The sequence below is a fragment of the Balaenoptera physalus genome (assembly GCF_965194825.1).
Source record: "Balaenoptera physalus genome assembly, chromosome: 7".
Taxonomy (NCBI): Eukaryota; Metazoa; Chordata; class Mammalia; order Artiodactyla; family Balaenopteridae; genus Balaenoptera; species Balaenoptera physalus.
In genome coordinates, this window is record NC_138886.1 from 67,978,392 (window position 1) to 67,997,578 (window position 19,187).

The following is a 19,187-nucleotide window of genomic DNA, read 5'->3' on the forward strand; positions in this document are numbered from 1 at the left end:
GACCTAGCTTCAGGTTGCAAATGAGATGAGATTAAGGTTTCATTAGAAAATATCAGGATCAAATAAATGTAAAGTTATTCTAAAATAGATTATATAATTTTTAAATATTTTTACTCAAACTTGAAAATGAGCCAGATAGTGTAAGGAGATATAGGGAAAAAGAAGAAAATTACCTTTTTTGCCAGTGATTTATAATAAAGCAACATTTTCTCCCTTAATTTTCCCCAGGAAATAGCTGAAAATGAAAGATTACCATTTGCTTATTTGCCATCTTTCATGATTTAGGTGCTTAGAAATTACACACATAGTTTGTAATTCAGTTTTCAGTGTCATTCAAAGTATAATCTCTTTTGCATTATACATTAATTTAAGTAACAACTTCCTTTCTAAATGAAATACATAGGGATCAGAATGGTCATTTGTCAACATCTCCTTGGAAGTTTATTGCCAAAGTACCATTTTTGTTTATTTAAAAGGAAAAGACTTTTTTGCACGTAAGGAAGATTTTCTCACAGTGAGAATTCTTATATATTACAATTGGTGCCAAAATTATTTTTGGAATCTCTTTTTCTGGCCACCTTTAAAAATGGACTAAATGTTCATCTTACCTCCTAGGGGAGCATGTCTTCCAAAAATTTGTACTTCATACACTGGCTATACATTTTTGGCAATGCTAGTGTAGAGGGGTAAAAAGGATAAACACTCTAGAATTTTGTATATTCTCCTGCTTACTGGGGGTGTGACCTTGAGTATGTTGTTTTACCTCCTTGAGCCTATTTACTCGTTTGAAAAATGGTAATAAAATCTCCCCCCATAGAGCCTTTGTAAGGAATTGAATGAGATAGTGTGTATAAAAGCAAACAGAACCAAGTGACTTCCTTTCCATCTTTTTCAATTGCTTTAACTTCCAGTCAGACTTATCACGATACCCTGTCTACACAATGGCAGAAAACTGCTTCTCTGAAGATGGTCAGAGGCTGATTCATTTACAAGTGGTACACCCAGGAACAGTGTGGCAGGTATAGCTATAAGACAAATAGAGGTGGGCATAGGCTGGCTGTGACACCTATAATCACATTAATTGTTAGGGGTGATTGGCTATTGGCTAGATGATTGTCTGGCTTAGCATATCCTTCTTCCCTTACCAAGCCATGTGCATCTTTTCTGAAGCTACAGACTCAGTGAAAGATAAGGACCTTCCCAGATTAGAAGAGGGTTTTTTTTGGTCATAGTCTGGTCTTTATTAGAACATTGAACTTAGCTCTACTTGTGAAAGCAGCTAAGGTGTATTTATACATACTCAGTTTGTGCCCATTTTTAAAATTTAAGAAAGCCATATTAGCTGGAGAGAAAAGTGATTGATGAGTACCTAAGCCACCAAAGTAGCAGAAATACACAGCCTAATAGTAAACCATCAGCGTATTCAGAGCTAAGAACACTGATTCACAATTCATGCACTGACAATCAGAGAACAGTTATTTCCTACAGAGGATAATTTTCTAAATGCATTACACTTCCATAGTTGGGGAATATGGTTAGGAAGATTGGCATTATCCCAATTTTTGCCTAAGTACTCTAGGGAATAGAAAGCTGGTGGTTTCTATTTGCAAAGTTAGGGCATTAGGCAGAGATGATGCCTTCATATTTCTTTCTGGACAGCCTTGAGCATTACCCTGTACATAATTCAGCACCCCCCAAAATTGTTTTTATTAAAGGGGACACAATAGGAGGGGCCCCTGGACATAAATCACACATGCAAAGTTATGAGAGTTCGCTTCATCAAGTAAGTTTATAGAACTTCCATGTATATTCTTCTTTCAGGAGATGCTTTCATGCGTGGGGCAGATGGATTTCGAAATATGGTATCTGCCCTCTCCTAGCTCATAATGCCATTTGACAGATAAAACACTGAAGAGGAAATTTTGAAATAGTGGTGCATATCATTAAGTACCAAATTTAAATGGATAGTAAAAGCTATAGATACTTGCTACAAGCTAATGTGATGAAGACACACTTTGTGAGGCTTGGGCATCCTGTGAATCTCAGGTAGGATTGAAATCATCGATTCTTTTCTCTGGTGGAGGCTGAGCTTTGGCAAATGTTTAATGCCCAGTTGATTTCACCCTGCCACCCGGCCTGTCTCTAGATGGACCCCATACTGGTCAACCTATGTTCATACAAAGGGAAAATCATTGTTGTAAGCCAGACATTCTAGAGCGGAAAAGTCTAAATTAACTATAGGAAAAAAAGAAGCATGTAATAAATAGTGATTTCATTCCCCCAATAAATATGCTCCTTTATGCTAATCGACTCCAAGAGTTTAGAACTGAGCTAAGTGCAATACCCTGCATTTCTTGTTGGGCTTCGCACATTGTTCTACCGGTGCAACAGCTAGGTTTAAGATACAGCGTCAGAACCAAATCCTTACATTTCTGTGACACTGACAGAGGCAGACCCCTGCCCAGTCCTAGCCCCACTGGCTCCACTCTGCTCATTTCTTTTCTGCCCTCCTTCTGCATTGCAGCACTGAGACAGTCCTTCTGTTACCGAGTCTAAGCTCACTCTGTTCACCACACAACAGGCCAATGAATCAGGAGACGAGGTGCTGAGGCAAGGAATACAACTTTATTCGGAAAGCCGGCAGACGGAGAAGATGGCAGACTAGTGTCTCAAAAGAACCATCTAATTGGGGCTCTGGATGCCAGTTTCTTTTATAGAACAGAGAGGGAGAGGAGGTGGGGAAGTAAAGTAAAAAGACCATTAAGTCTTGCAAATATCTCCTGGAATGGCCAGCCTCAGGGAGGGGATGTGTTAATTCCTTCTTTCTTGCTGCCATCCACAGGTGGGCAGGTCAGGATGTTTCCCTGAACAAAGGCACTTTGGTTTAACATTCAGGCAGAGGGGCAGGGTTCCCTGAGGCAGGCCATTACAGTACAGGCAGTATTCTTTTAGTGAGCAAAAGCAACGGGAAGCAAAGGTTAAAGTAAAAGAAACAGATCCAACATGTAGTCACATTTTGTTCTTCCCTGTAACACATCCAGTAGACTCTAGTTTGCCCTGCCTAGCATCTTCGTCCTGACACATTGCTTCCACCTCTTTGTTCCTTAGCCAACATTACACTCATTATTTCCAAAGAAGCATCCCTGATCTACTGCTGTACGCAAGGGCTTTGGGCAGTAAATCCATAACCAACATCTCTCATGCAACCCTGAACCAAGGGCCTATGGGCTGAACTGCTATATCTCCCAATATTGAGGTCTGGCATTTTAGGAGAACTAGAAAACTCTATAGGAAGTGTAAAAGTAAAGTTGGGTGCTAACAACTTTTTTTCATTATTTTTACTGAATAACCTCTAATCTTAGCATTTCCAACTGTTAAAACAGTGGAAAATTTGTCTATGTTTTATTCCAATAATAACTAGCATTTTTACAAGCCCTTTCCGCTACACTATCCTGCCTAAAGAGATAACCTTCAAAGGAGAGTGAAAAGTACTTTTGGGTGAGGGCTGCATTGTAACAATACTGCCTCTTTTCATGAAATTTATCAACATAATCAATTTTGTCAACAAGAAATGATGAGTAACATCTTCAAGAAAACTGCAAGATGTATATAAAAAGATAACACTTCCAAGAATTTGTCACAAATAATAGTTTGCAATTCCAAAAGTGCTTGAAAGGACTGTGGTCAGTAAATAATTCATTTGTTTTCTTCATTCATGCATTCATTTATTCAGTTGTTTGGACACCTACTATGTGCTAAACATTGTAGATGATGCTGAAGAAAGAGCAATAAGCAAGATAAGTGATACTTGCCTTCCTGGAGTTTACAGAATAAGGAAGAGAAAGGCAAGAGAATAACAAATGTATCAACATTAAGTATTTGTAACCACCTAAATGCTAATAAGAAAGATCTGATTATTGTTGCATATTCTTCAAAGCCCACAAAAGCATTTTAAAATATTTTTACAGTTTTTTGAGGATTTGCTCTCACCATCTGCCACCAGAGCAGCCCCAAATGAAAATATAGTAGACTGAGGCATTTAATAAACAGATTCCCCTCTTTTCCGTTTTATTCCCTCCCTAGCAGGCATACTGATGTATTTCCACCATTTCCAAGCCTTCCCAAGTCATGACATCCCTGGCTGCCCTAAAAGCAGGTGACCAAGTTGAATACCATTGTGGGTCCGAGGGTCCCAGCTCAGCGGCTCACAGTGGCAGGTCTGCCCACAGCTCCCTTTTGTCCGCCTCTCCTCATGCCAGAGCAACAACTTAACTGCCGGCAAGGCGGGTGAGAGAACCCTGCCTGCCAGCTCCCCCCTGACAGTCCTTCTGGGGCGAAAGTTTCTACAACATTCGAAAGAGAAAGGAACCTAGGTGGGGAACATCCCAAGGCTCACAAGTTACCCTTTTCCCCCCCACTGAGAAGGAAAAGTATGGCATCTCATAGTGCTTCATCTGCAAGAGCCTATGTGTGCTTGATGTCTTTTGTGAGTTTGAAATCTCTCCTTGATTCCTTCGATTTTACGTGGACTTAACACTTACCAGTTATCCAAGCACACATTTGTACGCCCTGCAGCTCTACCGTGACAGCGTGATCAACTGTTATGGAAAGTGACCAGTTTTGTCTCCTCCTTTACTTTCGATGTGAGAAGTCATTATATTGAGTTAGAAACACTGAACCATTATAATTATAGGAAGAAAAACTTGGTTCGGAACATTCTTTTTCCTTATTAACTTGAAGAGGTCAAAATTACATATGCCAGATGGTTTAGTTCCCTAAAACAAAATTCTAATGTGTCAGACTGAAGCTTTCAATGTACATTTGAGAACCAAAACCTGATGTTTGAGGATTTAGGGTTTATGAAGCTCCAGACCTAATGATAAAAAGAGTCCCAGCAGCCCAGAATTAATAAAACCAGGAAAAAGGAACACGGTGGTTCATCTCTGTAAGCAACAATTTAGGCCATCAAAGTTAGGCATCCAGCTAGCCTCTTCTTTTTTTTTTTTTTTAATATTTTTTCTACTCTAAAATGTTAATGTAAAATTAAGAAGATACTGAGGAGAGTTACAAGGATACCACTAAAGATAAATGTCTGTATCTTCACAACACTGATAGGATTGCTTGGTACCATAGAATGGCAGCTTTAGAGACAGGCAGACCTGCATTCAAATCCCTGCTCTGCTGTTTCCTTGCTGTGTTGCCTTGAGCTAGTCACTTAACTTCTGTGAGCCTCATTTTTTTCATTGGAATGTAAATGTGGAAGATAATGCAGAGTAGTTTTAAGATTCAATTTAATATAAATAAAATGTTCCCTGCACACGGTAGGAATGTAGTAAGTACTGTTTGTTGTGGTAGTTGTAGCTGTTCTTATTAAAAGAAGGCAACTATTGAGAAGGGAGAAGCAGGAGTGCTTTCAGGGCGGAAGGAACCAAGCAAGATTATGAGATGAGAGATGTGGATACACCATAATTGGTTTCATCTGTTTGAAATAAGATGTCCGTGTTCTTTCCAATCTCTTTTCAAATCTAGGCATAGGGCCTCTGCATTTGTGGTCATTGTGCATCATTTCATTGAACTCACTGAGAACAATATTCTTTCTAAGCTGCTTGTATTCTTTCCTTCAACATGGTATTTACTAACGCTCCCTCTTGACGCTAAAACTCCTTGACATTCATGCCTTTCTCTTTGGGCGTGTGGTGCTTTTATTGGTAATTCCGAGGGAGCTGAAAAAAGGACCTGCTCCATTTTTTGCCTCTTTAAGCAGACCAAAAGATAAGCCCGGACACTGTAGATATTCTAGAACAAGGTTTCTCCAAGTATTTGGATGTTATATCCTCCTCATTTTGATTCCCGCCTCCCCCGCAATGCACACACTTTCTTAGGACTAGTTTAATTTCTAGCATCCCGAAAGGGACCTCTGCAAAATAATCTGTCTCTCCAGATCTAAACAAATTTTCTGGTCTTTTTATTTTTTATGGAGCTTGTGTTCAAATGAGAGTCCTCTTCTAATAGCTTTCCAGCATGATAATCACACATCCCAAAAGAGCTATCGGCTTTTGTGAGCTTAGAAAAAAAAAAAAAAAAGCTTTCCAAAGAATGTGATTAATACTACCTCCCTAAGCAAGCAATTAGATATCCTGTATCTGACACATAGGACTGAAAAATATTAATCTGTAGGCCATGCTCCCCTTTTGTGAAAGACACTGTATTGCTTCAGCTGCTGTTGCTTTAAAGTAGGGAATTGTATCACTGTTTATTCTAATTAGGAAAGATCTGAATGCTCTGTGGGTCAGAATCCTAGCATAATATGAGATATTCTGTAGCTTTTCTCTCTTCTTTCTCCTTTGCAGCGCTTCCAGATTTTCTGAGGAACATTTCATATTCTTATCCAAATGCCAAAAACTGAGCTAGGGTTTAGCACCTGTTCCTTGTTTCCTTCGGTGTTCCTATTTCCCTCTGCACCCTAGGTATTTAATCCAGTTTTTAAACTCAGTAGCAAAAAAAAAAGGCTATCTTTTTAAAAAAATCTGAAGGGCTTCCCTGGTGGCGCAGTGGTTGGGAATCTGCCTGCCAATGCAGGGGACACGGGTTCGAGCCCTGGTCTGGGAAGATCTCATGTGCCGCGGAGCAGCTGGGCCCGTGAGCCACAATTACTGAGCCTGCGCGTCTGGAGCCTGTGCTCTGCAACAAGAGAGGCCGCGATAGTGAGAGGCCCACGCACCGCGATGAAGAGTGGCCCCCACTTGCCACAACTAGAGAAAGCCCTCGCAGAGAAACGAAGACCCAACACAGCCATAAATAAAATAAAATAAAGAAAATTCTTCTTAAAAAAAAAAAAAAGAGCTAGGCTCATTTCATCTAAAAAAAAAAAAAAATCTGAAGCCCAAATCCATCAATTTCGTCTAGATAAAGGGCAGTTGGAACAGTGCTAAGGCTTGAAAACATTAACAAAGACTTAGGCCACGTGACTCTGCTGACTGTTGCTTCTCTAATTGCTGTGATGGAGTTGGAGTTGTCCGTGGAACTTCCTTTAGTATAATAAATAGCCCGAGCCTTGCCCTTGCCCAACTGTCTAAATGTTGTATGAGGTCATTCTGTCTTTGTAAAAGCAAGGCATTGTTCCTCTTGGATACTTTTCCTTCTCTTTCAATTTGAGTTTGTTTCCTCAGTCTTGTACTTCTAAACTATTAAAGAATTATTGCCTCACAATCCTCCCTTTTAAAAAACAAAGGAGTTATAATTTCCATAAACACATGTTTTATTTGAAGTAAATGCTTTTATAATGTAAGTTGGTGTTTTTCAAAGTTTGACTTTTGGACTGCCTACATTTGAATTGCCTGGGTCTCTGGGCTGGAACCCACGAATTTGCATTTTAGCGAGCTTCCCATTGGTAACTTTGCACATTAAGATATATGAATCACTAAATTGCCAGGAAACTCCAAGTATGTCCCTGAGTGGGAAGAGCTCCTTAATTCTTTAACTCTTTATTTCTCTTAACCAATGACAGTACCTTTAATTTTTTTGCAGCATATTGCATTTATAATTTTCTTAGAACAAGTTGTCTATTTCTGAACCTACATTGAAAAATCCATTTAATTTTACCCATCATACCAGAGAGGTTGGAAATAAAAGAGGGTAAAGGAATGGAATAAGTGGCTTGGGATACAGTCCTGCTAGAATCACAAGTTGAGACGTTGCCATTCCTTGTTCTGTGGCAACAGAACTGAGAAGGTGATGATAGTGATGGTTTATGCCAGGACCATTTGCTGGTTAGATGGTAAGATGGGTGATACTGCCATTGCCCCTTCTCTCCCAGTGCTGTCCTGGACACAGCCTGAGGCCATCACTACTACCACACGTCCTTGTCCAAGCTGCAAGGAGCCCAGAGGGCACCCCTCTGTCACATTAGTTCCTCTGCTTTGCCGTTGTCTCCTGCAGATCCGCAACTCGGGGCCCGCAGACAGTACAGTCCAGTTCATCTTCTATCAGCCTATCATCCACCGATGGAGGGAGACGGATTTCTTTCCTTGCTCAGCAACCTGTGGAGGAGGTAATGGTGCTCACTTAGTCTAGGAGCTCTTGGCATCTCTGAGGGAAGACTCAGCTGTGATAAAAATAGAGTCATTTCAAAAAAAAAAAAAAATAGAGTCATTTCAACATATGGAAGTGCTGGGTGCATCAGATTGTTTCTTCTCAGTGAGGCCAAATCCTGAAGCCTTCCTGTAAGGCAGATACCTCAGTGTAGATGCCCCATGAACGTTTTCTGTCTGTAGAGCCCCATCAGAGGAAATGGTCTTTCCTCCTTTCCTTGATTCATGGAAGTCCAGGACAAGCTGTGTCATACCCAGGCAACAGCTTGGTCTAGAGGTGATTCTATTCATTTGAGAACAAACTATTCTGGTTGAATGAACTTATCTATTAAGGAATGAAGTGAAGAGTGTTTATCAGGCCTTCTATGTAGCATGATGTATCCAAGAAGAATCAGAGATTAATTAAAGAGAATAGTTTATTACCAGAAAAAAAAAAATCACTGCACCATAGGCTTAGGCTCAGTTATTTGTCAGCTCTACCCTGTCATCCATACAGTAAAAAGAATGCCACTTGACTTATTTATACATTAAAACACATCTCTCCTGAAAAGTCACCAGATGAATTCCCATCTCTGCTCCATCATGTCTGTAACATGAACAGCATTTTGTGTTACTGGAAAAGGTCCCCCGCACCTTTAATAATTACTACAATGGCTACAGAATAATTTCCATGACTTATTTTATAAGAATTTATTTAACCATATCCCTGTAGAAGATCATTCAGTTCATTTAAACTTCTCTATTATAATGTAATGAATAACTTAATACCTAAGTATTTTTCTCCTTTCAAATTATTTTCTTGGACTAAATTCACAAGAGTGAGTTTCAGAATTTTTGTGGCTATTGGCATATATTACCAAAATTCTTTCCAGAAGGGTAATAAACAGTCTATGAATATTTGAGTTTCGTTGCTAACTGAGCCAGTATTTGTGGACTATCACTTTTTTTCAAGTTTTGGTAATTTAATGGGTATAAACTCTATGTATATTCCTTTAAAAATGAGCACATGAAATAAATTGTCGCTCCAGCTTCACGGAAACCTGTTAATTGGCTCACTTTAAGTAGCTAATCCACATAGGTATCACTATATTATTTTGATAAGAGAAACCACATAGGTATCACTATATTATTTTGATAAGAGAAACCACATAGGTATCACTATATTATTTTGATAAGAGAAAAGAAGGATATTACCTCAAAGTGGAGACAAATGATTATCCATTAATTTTCATAAAACAATAAGAATATATGATATAATTCATCTTCAGCTGTGTAACCTGTGTCTGCATAATGTGAACAAATCATTGAAAAGGAGGTTCTATAGAGCATTGTTCAATTTTACCTTAAAAGCACTTAGTCAAAAATAAGTGCTTTCACTTGGTTGTTACATAACGATTAATTCAACATTTTAAGCATTTCAATAAAATAGTGTTTCCAGTTGCTCTGTCTGTGCTGAATGGAAAATTACTTTGCTTAAAAATAAAGTGCCAATTACTTTGATATTTATGGGAATATGTTGTTTTGATACACCTATTAATGACTAACACAGGAAGCAGTTTCGAAAAAAGAAATCTAAGGAAATTTTTTTTGTCTTTTATTTTTAAATAAAAAACATGTTGTGTGAGAAGTAGCAATTCAATAATAGGCCTGCTGTGTCAGTTTCACATAGAGCTGCTGCTGGCATATAATTTCAGTAACGTTGATAATGGCTTGCTATATAATAAGGCAATTAATGTTAGATTCATATACAAACCAACCTCTTTGGGCTTTATTTTCCTCACATCTAAGTGAAGAATTAGAACCATCAGTAGTTCTCAAATGTGCTGAGCTATCAAACGCTTTCTTCAAAGGAAATCTTACTAGGGAGCCAGATAAAGGAACACTGTTCAGAGTGAAGACCTGAAAGATGTAGAAACCAGCCTTCCGCACGTTTCATGGACCACAGTTTGAAAATTGCTGAAGAAATGATCTTTAAATTCCTTTATATGTTTCTGGTTCCACATTCAACTAGCTGAGCATTTCGCTAAGTGTAAAGAATTGCTACTCCAAATACCCTGTGAAACTTTAGAAAACGCAATTATCTGACCATTTTGGTCCTTTATTTCATTTGTGTTCTAAGTTTTCATTTCACACACACTGGAAGAGCTTCCCAGCCACATTTTTAGCTGACAAATTACAATTTTTAAAAATCATAATCTCACATTTAGTGTTTATTTACTGCTTGTGCCCACATTTTACTATCCAATAAATTCTGTCCTTGAGTAGAAATTATTTTCTGGAAATTTATAAAATAATTAGCTTGTCATCAAGTTACCTGCTTTAAGTATAATGTAATTGAAAAACAAAAGCATATTTACTTATGTAAAATATCCTTTTGCTTTTTGATTTTCTTATAAGACATAAAATTAAATGGAACATGTGTTTTTAGCCATTACTTTCCATGCTTTTCATCTTTACAGTAAAATTGTTAAAAGGTCTTTTTTTAGGTCTTAGTGAACAATTAATTTTTGTGGGTGGTCTGAGAACACAGCTTCAAGTCAGGAAATCTGATTTAGAAGCCTCCTTCTGATTTCCTAAAATCTTTTGCAGGACTTTCAACGATTCTAAATCTGACTCTCTAACACTTATTTAGCAATAACAATATTCAACCACTGCCCATGGGGAATATATTTTGGAGTTGATTAGGGTTAGAATGATACAAAAGGCCTAATTTTTAAAAAATACTCTATATACATTTATTTTTCACCCCAAGAATCTAAGTCCTCGTCACCATCCCACCAGAAATCCATAGGACAAGAAAAAGGTAGGTAGGAACGGTAAAACATACTATGAGTAGAATTAAGTATTACTCAGCAACACTATTTTTCAATAAATAAAGAGGATTCTCTAAAGAGTGGAAATTTGTGCATGGAAATCAAGAAATATTGGCTAGAGAATTAAAGAGAAATGGTAAAGGACTTTGAAACAAAAACTGAACAGTAGGAGGTATTTTTTTGGTTGTGCAGGGAAACTTGAGATTTATGATGGCTACTGCTGAGGTCTTAGTCATCCATTTACTCAGCTTAACCCATTCAGGTTGAATTTAGGCAAAGAAGAAAAAAAAAAGTTTCCAGGCAGCTAGCAGTACCCAATCCTATGTCATGTCCCATGGTCACCCGCTGACCAAGAGGAGTGGTGTTGGGGGTTATTTTTTTTAATTTGAGAGTTTATTCTCCCTGAGGCCCCAGGTACAAGGGAGGCAATTTTGCATCCTTGCATGAGATGGTTAGTAAATAAACACTGATGACCTTTTTTAGATACAGAATTCTGTGTTAGACTTTTAGATTATACAAAAGAAATGAATAAGAATAGTACTTACGACAGTCTTATAATCTAGCTATGCTCTTATGTGGTTCAAGCCCAATGGTATACTTTAATTATTAAAATTCGAGTGGAAAAACACAGTTTTTGAGGCCTGCAAAAATTAGCAAGCCTTCCATTTATCCGCCTTTGGTCCTGGAAATGACTGGAGCATTGGGGAAGAATTTTCATTAATATGAGATGGCCAAAAAAGCCTAAGGGAATATATTGCATTGATGTGTGCATTGAAATTTGCCTGAATGGTTTGATACTGCAGGTTACCAGCTGACATCGGCTGAGTGTTACGATCTTCGGAGTAACCGAGTGGTTGCTGACCAGTACTGTCACTATTACCCCGAGAACATCAAACCCAAGCCCAAGCTTCAGGAGTGCAACTTGGATCCTTGTCCAGCCAGGTCAGTCACATTTACCAGTTTGTTTACCATAAACGTATATCAAGTTCACATAAGCTTCTTAAAAACTGTTTCATTAAAAATAAATAAGTGCTGCTGTCCAGTGTCCATTCCTAGTCAGGTGTTATTAGAACCCATGCCCCTTACTCTTGCTACTGTAAGATGCCATCTCAGGGTCTATAGGTTTTCCATTGGTAAAGCTGCAGGTAAAGCACTCTGCAGAGTCATTTTCTCTTCTGATGTTGTTTCACTCTGGTTACTTGTTTCTGACCTTAACAAACGTGATGGTACAATGTTCTCAGGATTCTTTGCATTTTCACTCTGTCACCTGATCAGTGAGATGATCAGAGCCGAACATATTTCAGGGTCACAGCTGACCCATTTTAGCCTATGGTGGGCCACACCGATTAACCAGAATCAAAACCAGCCTTAGAACAGTTCTTCCACATTTAAATAAACTCAGCCTTTGTTGAAGAGAAAGCAGGACTTATTTCTAATAGTCAGATTCTTTTTTAAAAGTCTTTTTAATTAGGAGCCTTAAAGAGACACTTGACACTTTCACGTATGTTTGCTTTGGGGAAACCATAATTGACCCTCAATTATTTGCAGGATCAAGAATCAGGCTGATGAATGAACTATCTCAGATGATGAGTAGTCATAGAAGTGCAGGTCAAGAATCTTTTCATGGGTGTAATATTTGCCTTTTTAGTTGCAACACTACCTGGTAATTTTATTAACTTGGCTTATTCATCCTCAACACGTGAGAGAGGATATATGAAAACTCTTATCCTACAAAACTCATCATGAAGACCAAAAGATAGAGAGTCCTTTCCAAGACCCTTGGATTTCTGAGAAACATCTCAATGGTATTTTTTAAATCACAGTTTATTAACTATATATTCATAAAACAAAACTTTGAATAGGCAAAATACTACATGAGCCATGTGGCTGAAAATCACTCTATCTTTGAATTGTAGGCAATGCAATTTTAGTTTTTGTTTTCTGCTGTTACCTTTTTAAAGTGTATTTTCTTGTACTCTTTCTGCCTCACATTCAGGAATTCTACATTCTACAGGTGATGTGAAATTGCTATTATTAATTTACTGATAGACACCACATTACCTAGCTGATAAAAGTGAACTCAGAATAACAGGTTTTCATTAAAGAAACAGAAGAGTAGATATTTTATAAATATATAATTCAGGTGAAGTTTAATTTTGCTTCATATTACACCAGAAAACTATGTATTAAAGATTGGATACGGTATAAAACTAAATGAGGTGTTAAAATTTTGCTTGGACCTCTTTATTTTGGAAATATTAAGGGTATGAGGTATTTTTAGCCAAGATAATTCTAACTCATGCAATTCAACCCTAGTTTAAAATTATTGTACTTATTATACATCTTTATCCATATCTATACCAGGAAGACCAGTGCATAAAAAGCATAATTATCCCAATTCAAACGGGTTGACTCAGCCGTAGAGCAACTTTGAAGGTCTTATACACAGTTCCATGAAAATTTATGTGTGTATTTCTAGGAGAAATAACGAATTCACTTCCCACAACTGCCTAAAGCTTTTCCCCCACTCAGAAAAAACTTCAGTGAAGAGATGGCCATGAAAAACAGTTGTGGAGTGAAAGCATTTTGTTAACAATTTTAAGGAATACGTTTCTAATCAGTAAATAATTTACTCATTTTTTTTCTGGCTTCTGATTTTCACCTATCTTTTCTGTTGGAGTAATATTTTTGGCCTATTTCTTATTATTCAAAAGCAAAAGGCCATCCTACATGAAAGAAGTTTGTGAAATTTATCCTTTTTCCATGTCTATGTTATTTTAAATCATCTAATACGGCACATGTATAAATGTTGGGACAGGTGGCTCTTAAAAAAGAGAGAGAGAAAAGGAGACAAAAAATAAGTTAGAAGCAAATGTCAGGAAGCTGCTTTTTTATTACAGAGGTAATTAAAGAAAGCTGTAAAACTTAAGACTTAGCAGTAGAAGAGGTTTAAGAGGAAACTGCTTTAGGAAATGTAGATATGCTAGTCTGAGGTTAAGATACTTCAGGATTGCTGTGAAATTCACTGAACTCATTTGCATATCCAGGATCAAAGCAACCTTCCTGAATTCCAAGAGAAAATAAGAAGTGATAGTCTGAGAAAAGGAGATGAAGAGACTCGATAAAATAGGTCTGCCCTCTCATCAGACACAGCAGAATCAAACCCCCAAGGAACTGTTTTCTAACTACAGATTTAACTGTCTAATAGTAAAATCAAGAGTGACATGGTGACATTAAACACCTTTGCGTCCAAACCTAGAAGCCCCTAAAAGGGAAAACACAAGAGGTATTGTTTAGAACAAAGTCACATATTTTGGAATTTCCAAAGAAATTTATTTTGTGTAGCCATTGAGATAGTTCTTCACTTTTCCTGTATTAGACTTTGATTTTTGGCCGATTATTTGAAAGCAAAATCCCATTTAGATAGCCACGTTCATACCCTGTCGAGATTGGGAAGTACCATGGACAGCAAAAAAGGCACTAAATAAGTCTGTATCCCTGGGTTTATTATTTTACCCTTCTGGGCCTTAGTTTTCTCACCCACTAGTGGAAGTGAGAGGGTTATTTGTTGTATTAAATAAGTGGTTTTCCAACTCTGCCTATAGAAGTTGTTGTTCCATGGAGTTGCTTCATTAAATTTCATTTTATATATTTGGAAGTATCTTTAAACAATAACTCACAAAAAGTATACTCAAACATAAATGAATGTTAACTTGTTCAAGCTAAGCTAAAATTAAAAATTGTTGTCAACAACAGTAAAAATATTTCACTACCAAAGGAAATACTTTTTGCCCTCATTGTTAAGTTCCGTGATTATGTCTGTTTAATTAAAAAATAAATATCTGAAGACTGTAAGGTGAGCTGTAAAAATTGTCACCATTAGCAACTACTTCTCTGAGATAAGAATCTTCTCATTACTACACACCTAAAACCAAAACAAATCAGAAATAAACTGGATGTGATAACCGTTAGCCATAATCCTTGATACCCAATTTTTCTGTTTACCAAAATAGCCTCACTGTTCTCATTAATTTGCTTTATAATAAGTGGAGATGGTATACATTTGAACTAATGAATGACATCACTTACTCACTTCACTCACCAACAGCATCCATAGGTTTCCATGGTTGTGGCTGGATTCATCTACTGGTTCTTGGGACTAAAGAGATTGTTGCCATCTAGCCTATTCTTTCCAAAATAATTTTCATGTTTTCATGGCTTTTTTCTGATTCTTCATGCTAACTCAGAAATGTTGGTAAGTTAAAAGACTATAATGAAATTGATAAAATTCTCTAAAAATCTCCAGTGCCCACAGATAATCACTATTAATGCTTTTGCTATATCTCTTTCCAGTTTTGTCTATAGCTCATACATAGGTAAAATCATTCTGTAGATAATAGACACGTGGAATTCAATGACCTAGCATTCTTGGTTTCCACTCTTCTAAAGCAAGCCTGAATAGCCATGACATGTAGTAACTTGACATTTCCTGAGATAGGAATTTGAGTTCCTTTCACTACAAGACCGACAAGTGAGCTTACCCGGTGGCCAGCTGTTCCATCCCAAGGAAGCTGTATTGCTCTCTACGGATGTCATTTATGCAGTTATTTTTATGACATGACAAAATACTTTGTTCCCAGGCCAAAAGCGGTCTCAAAAAAGAAGCTAAAACAATGCTTATAATGGGACAGAAGAGAAAGTGAAGTTTAAAATTTAATAACTTTTAGCTAAAATTGAGCATATTTCTCACGGGTGACTCAGAGCTATGTTATCACTAGTCCCATCACACACCCTATACAGAGTATAGTATATGTTCTGGTGGTGGTCCCAACTTGGGCACACCCAGAAGTGCGGAGGCATGGCCCTTCTGGATATCAGAGATCTGGACATGTTTAATGTGTTTTCTGCTTCATTGATTTAACACTGTGGTAGCTAAGACACTTGGAATCTTATCAAATGTAAAATCCTCCTTGTGCCTGCCATGCTATAATCATAGCTTCTGTTTTACACGAGGGGAAATTATTTTTTTTAACGCAGTACCTGGTGATTTGTGCAATGGTTTGTGTCATCATTGCTTCTTGGATGAAGGGTAAAGTCTATCATGTGGCCAGAAAGCCTCCAAATGTATACCTGTGGTTCAGCAACAACTAAAAAGGCATAGTTTTAGTTCAGCTAATAAGCACTTTATGTTTTCCGAGTGTCTTTCAATGTAAAAAAGGCTACATTTGGCCTTACGTAACTCAGTCTAGGAGACTGGTAAGACTGTTAAGGCTGTCTGGGGGGAATTGTGCAAGACATTGTTTGTGAGAAGATCAGAGAACCACCTTTTCAGGTTATTTTTGGTTTGTTTTTTGGGTTTTTTTTGGCACAGACCTCTGCTTTTCTCTCCAAGGCAGTAATGAAGGGGGCTTAAATTGTCAAGGGTTGGAGAAACGAAAAAAGCTCTCACTCATCACACTATCATGGTCACAATCATTAGCAAACAAATCTGTTTTTTGCTGAAACTACATCCAGATTCCCCCTTCCCTCGAGGAATTCAGAGCAACAGTCCCAAGCAAATGCCCAAACTTGTATGCCCCAAGTGGCAGTTCTTTTGAGTTCAAGTGGACTTATTTTGTCCAGCTCCATTTAATTTGACAGCAAATTGCAAAAGTCATCCCTGGCCATGGGACTGAAGTGTGAACAAAATCTCAGAACTGAATCCTAATGCAACTTAAATCCTAATGCAAGAGAAATAATCTGCATCGTGAGCGACAGTATGTACAGTGGGCCTATAAAACCCAGTCACACTAACTTGCTGAGCAACTAGTCCAGTGGTGATACAGTGATTATCACTGTACCATGGTGATTAGGAGGGGAGCTTTGGAACAACATAGCCTGGCTTGGGATCCTGGCTCTGTCACTTACTGGTTTGGGTAGCCTTTGGCAAATTACTTGTTCTCACTAAGCCTCAGTTTTTTCATCCTCTGAAGTAAGGATAATAGCTACTTACTTCATAGAGCTGTCATGAGGAATAAAGGGTGTAATACATTTAAAGAGCTTAGCAGAGTGCCTGACACACTCAATAAGTGTGAGTGGCTGCAGCTATTATGACTAAGATCACCGTTATGATAATGTTGATGTTACTTCAGAGAAACTCCTAAACTCTCCAGAAATCAGCTTTCTCCTCCATGAAAGGACTTGGAACTCTAAAATTGCATGTGGGTCTTCTAGAGAGGTAGCTCTCTATCTGCTGTTTTAACAATAGGAAACATAAATTCCTAGGAAATTGCTTCATGAAAGCAAATCACATTTATCAGATTTTTAAAAAATCATGATCATGAAAAATTAAGATAATTAGCAACTCCTAAAATCCCCACTTAACCAGCTATGAGACACTGCCATTCAATCTGCATGGGGTTTATGCCATGTGCATCTCCAAAAAAGGAGAACTCAATGTAAGGTCTAGAAAATGGTTTTCTCAGTTGGCACTTAAAGTATAATGAAATGTTTTCCTAGTCACGAAGCTCTTTTTGTTTTATAAAAGTAGGTAAATTACTTAGAGAAGTAACAACTTCCTTCTTTTTGCTCAACCTCATTTAAATATACTACTTTAAGTAGCTAATGAATAAGCGACAAAAAATACCATCGTAAAATCCCATTTGCAGTTTCATGCATTTATGATGAGATAAATAAAGCAGAGTTCTGGTGCTTTTCAGAATACATGGTCGTACCCTTCCCAAGTTTATAGACCTACCACACAGCATCAGACAATCAGCTCTAACTCAGTTACGGGACAATTCTGTTCTTCCACCAAGCCAGTTCATCACTAATAATAATGATCACTTCATATGTTACATTTTAAACTTTTTAAAAGTGTAATTATACGCAATCTTTTAATTAACTTATAAGTTAATAGGACAGGTATTATCATCATCCTCATTTTTTACTTCAATTTTTCAGTTTGACTTTACTAGCTAAGTAGCTTCTTTACTTAATTTCTCTAGGCCTTAGTTTTGCCATCTGTCCAATGAGTATAGTATTCCTGTCAGGCAGTAACTATAAGGAGGAAATGAGATGTTGCACGTAAAGCTCTTAGCAAGATGCCAAGCACTCGATGAAAGTCAGCTATCGTTATTGAGAACCAACCCTATAAAATGACTGGCCCAATGTTACTGCTGTTTGAAGTTTCTGCAGTGCTTTCACATCCGCTATCTCAATCCAGTTTTACCTTCCCTAGGAGGTTAGCAAGACAGGGATTATCATCTATATTTACAGATGAAAATACTGAAGCCCAAAGAAGTTATGGGATCTGCACCAAGTCCGGGCAGGCAGGAGAAAGCTGGGTCACGGACCTAGGTGCCTCCGCTTCCAGAGCAGCTCCTATGCTACGTAAACTCAGGTCACCTGCCCTGGTGTCATCATATCCTACAGGTACCCTTGTTCTGCATGATGCCTGCAGCAACCTGTGAGATCTGGTTTAAACCCACCATACACCTCCACAGCCAGCACAGAACTGCCAACCATATCAATGCAAAGTTTGGTGCCCTGGATCTCTGAATTGACCACAAACCTGGGTTAAGCACGCCTTTTTCATGTAAATGCAAATACTGATGTTTACTCAAATCAAACAATGACCAAATCACTTGGGACAGTACAGGAAAAGCTAAACAAAGCCCAAGGAAATATTAGTCCCATTTATTTAAAAGCAGTTCAGAAATTGCATTCATTAATATCAGAAATGTTTAACCACAGAAATATAGATATAAGGAAATTATGATATTTTGGATCAAATGATCAAAAACTCTCCAGTAGTTGGTTTTATAGCAGAAAATGAATATGTATCTTTAAAATGTTTTCAAATCCTAGACAATGAAGCAGGGTTTTTTTGGTCTGATTTCTAAAAGATAAATGAATGTTGCCTAGCAGCTACTATGTTTTAAAAAAATTGTAACCTATTTACAGAATATTTCCTCATTTGCTGGATCTCCAACTTGCCTCTTTAAATGATAGGGAAACCTATGGTGTTTTGTAAAATCATCAAGTTTTAAAATAGGAGAGATTTTGAGATGATTACCTAGTTCAGTGGTTTTCAATCTGTGGTCCACAGAACTCTGAGTTCTGCCCTTAGCAGCCACTAGGAAGGGGACAGATAAGATAGAGCTCCATGAGATGGGTTTCCAGGCACCCATTCTTACTTCATCTTAAATGTCCTGATTTCATCCAATACTTAGATTTTGCAGAAGACCAACACAGAGGTCCAATTGCAATGCACTCAAGGTCACACAGAAAGAGAGTTGGCAGA

The 19,187-nt window shown here is 37.7% G+C and overlaps 1 protein-coding gene across 3 annotated transcripts in view; it reads left to right on the forward strand.

Annotated features, from left to right (window-relative positions):
* ADAMTSL1 (ADAMTS like 1) overlaps positions 1-19,187 on the forward strand; it is a 473,568-nt gene that overhangs the window by 183,315 nt on the left and 271,066 nt on the right. For 2 of the 3 annotated variants that reach the window (XM_082467990.1, XM_082467991.1), the window contains exons 8-9: positions 7,939-8,050; positions 11,707-11,845. In XM_082467990.1, the coding sequence (XP_082324116.1) occupies positions 7,939-8,050; positions 11,707-11,845 (251 nt within the window). Of the gene's footprint in view, positions 1-7,938; positions 8,051-10,842; positions 10,894-11,706; positions 11,846-19,187 lie in introns of all 3 variants that reach the window. The other variant, XM_082467989.1, reaches the window with a different exon arrangement.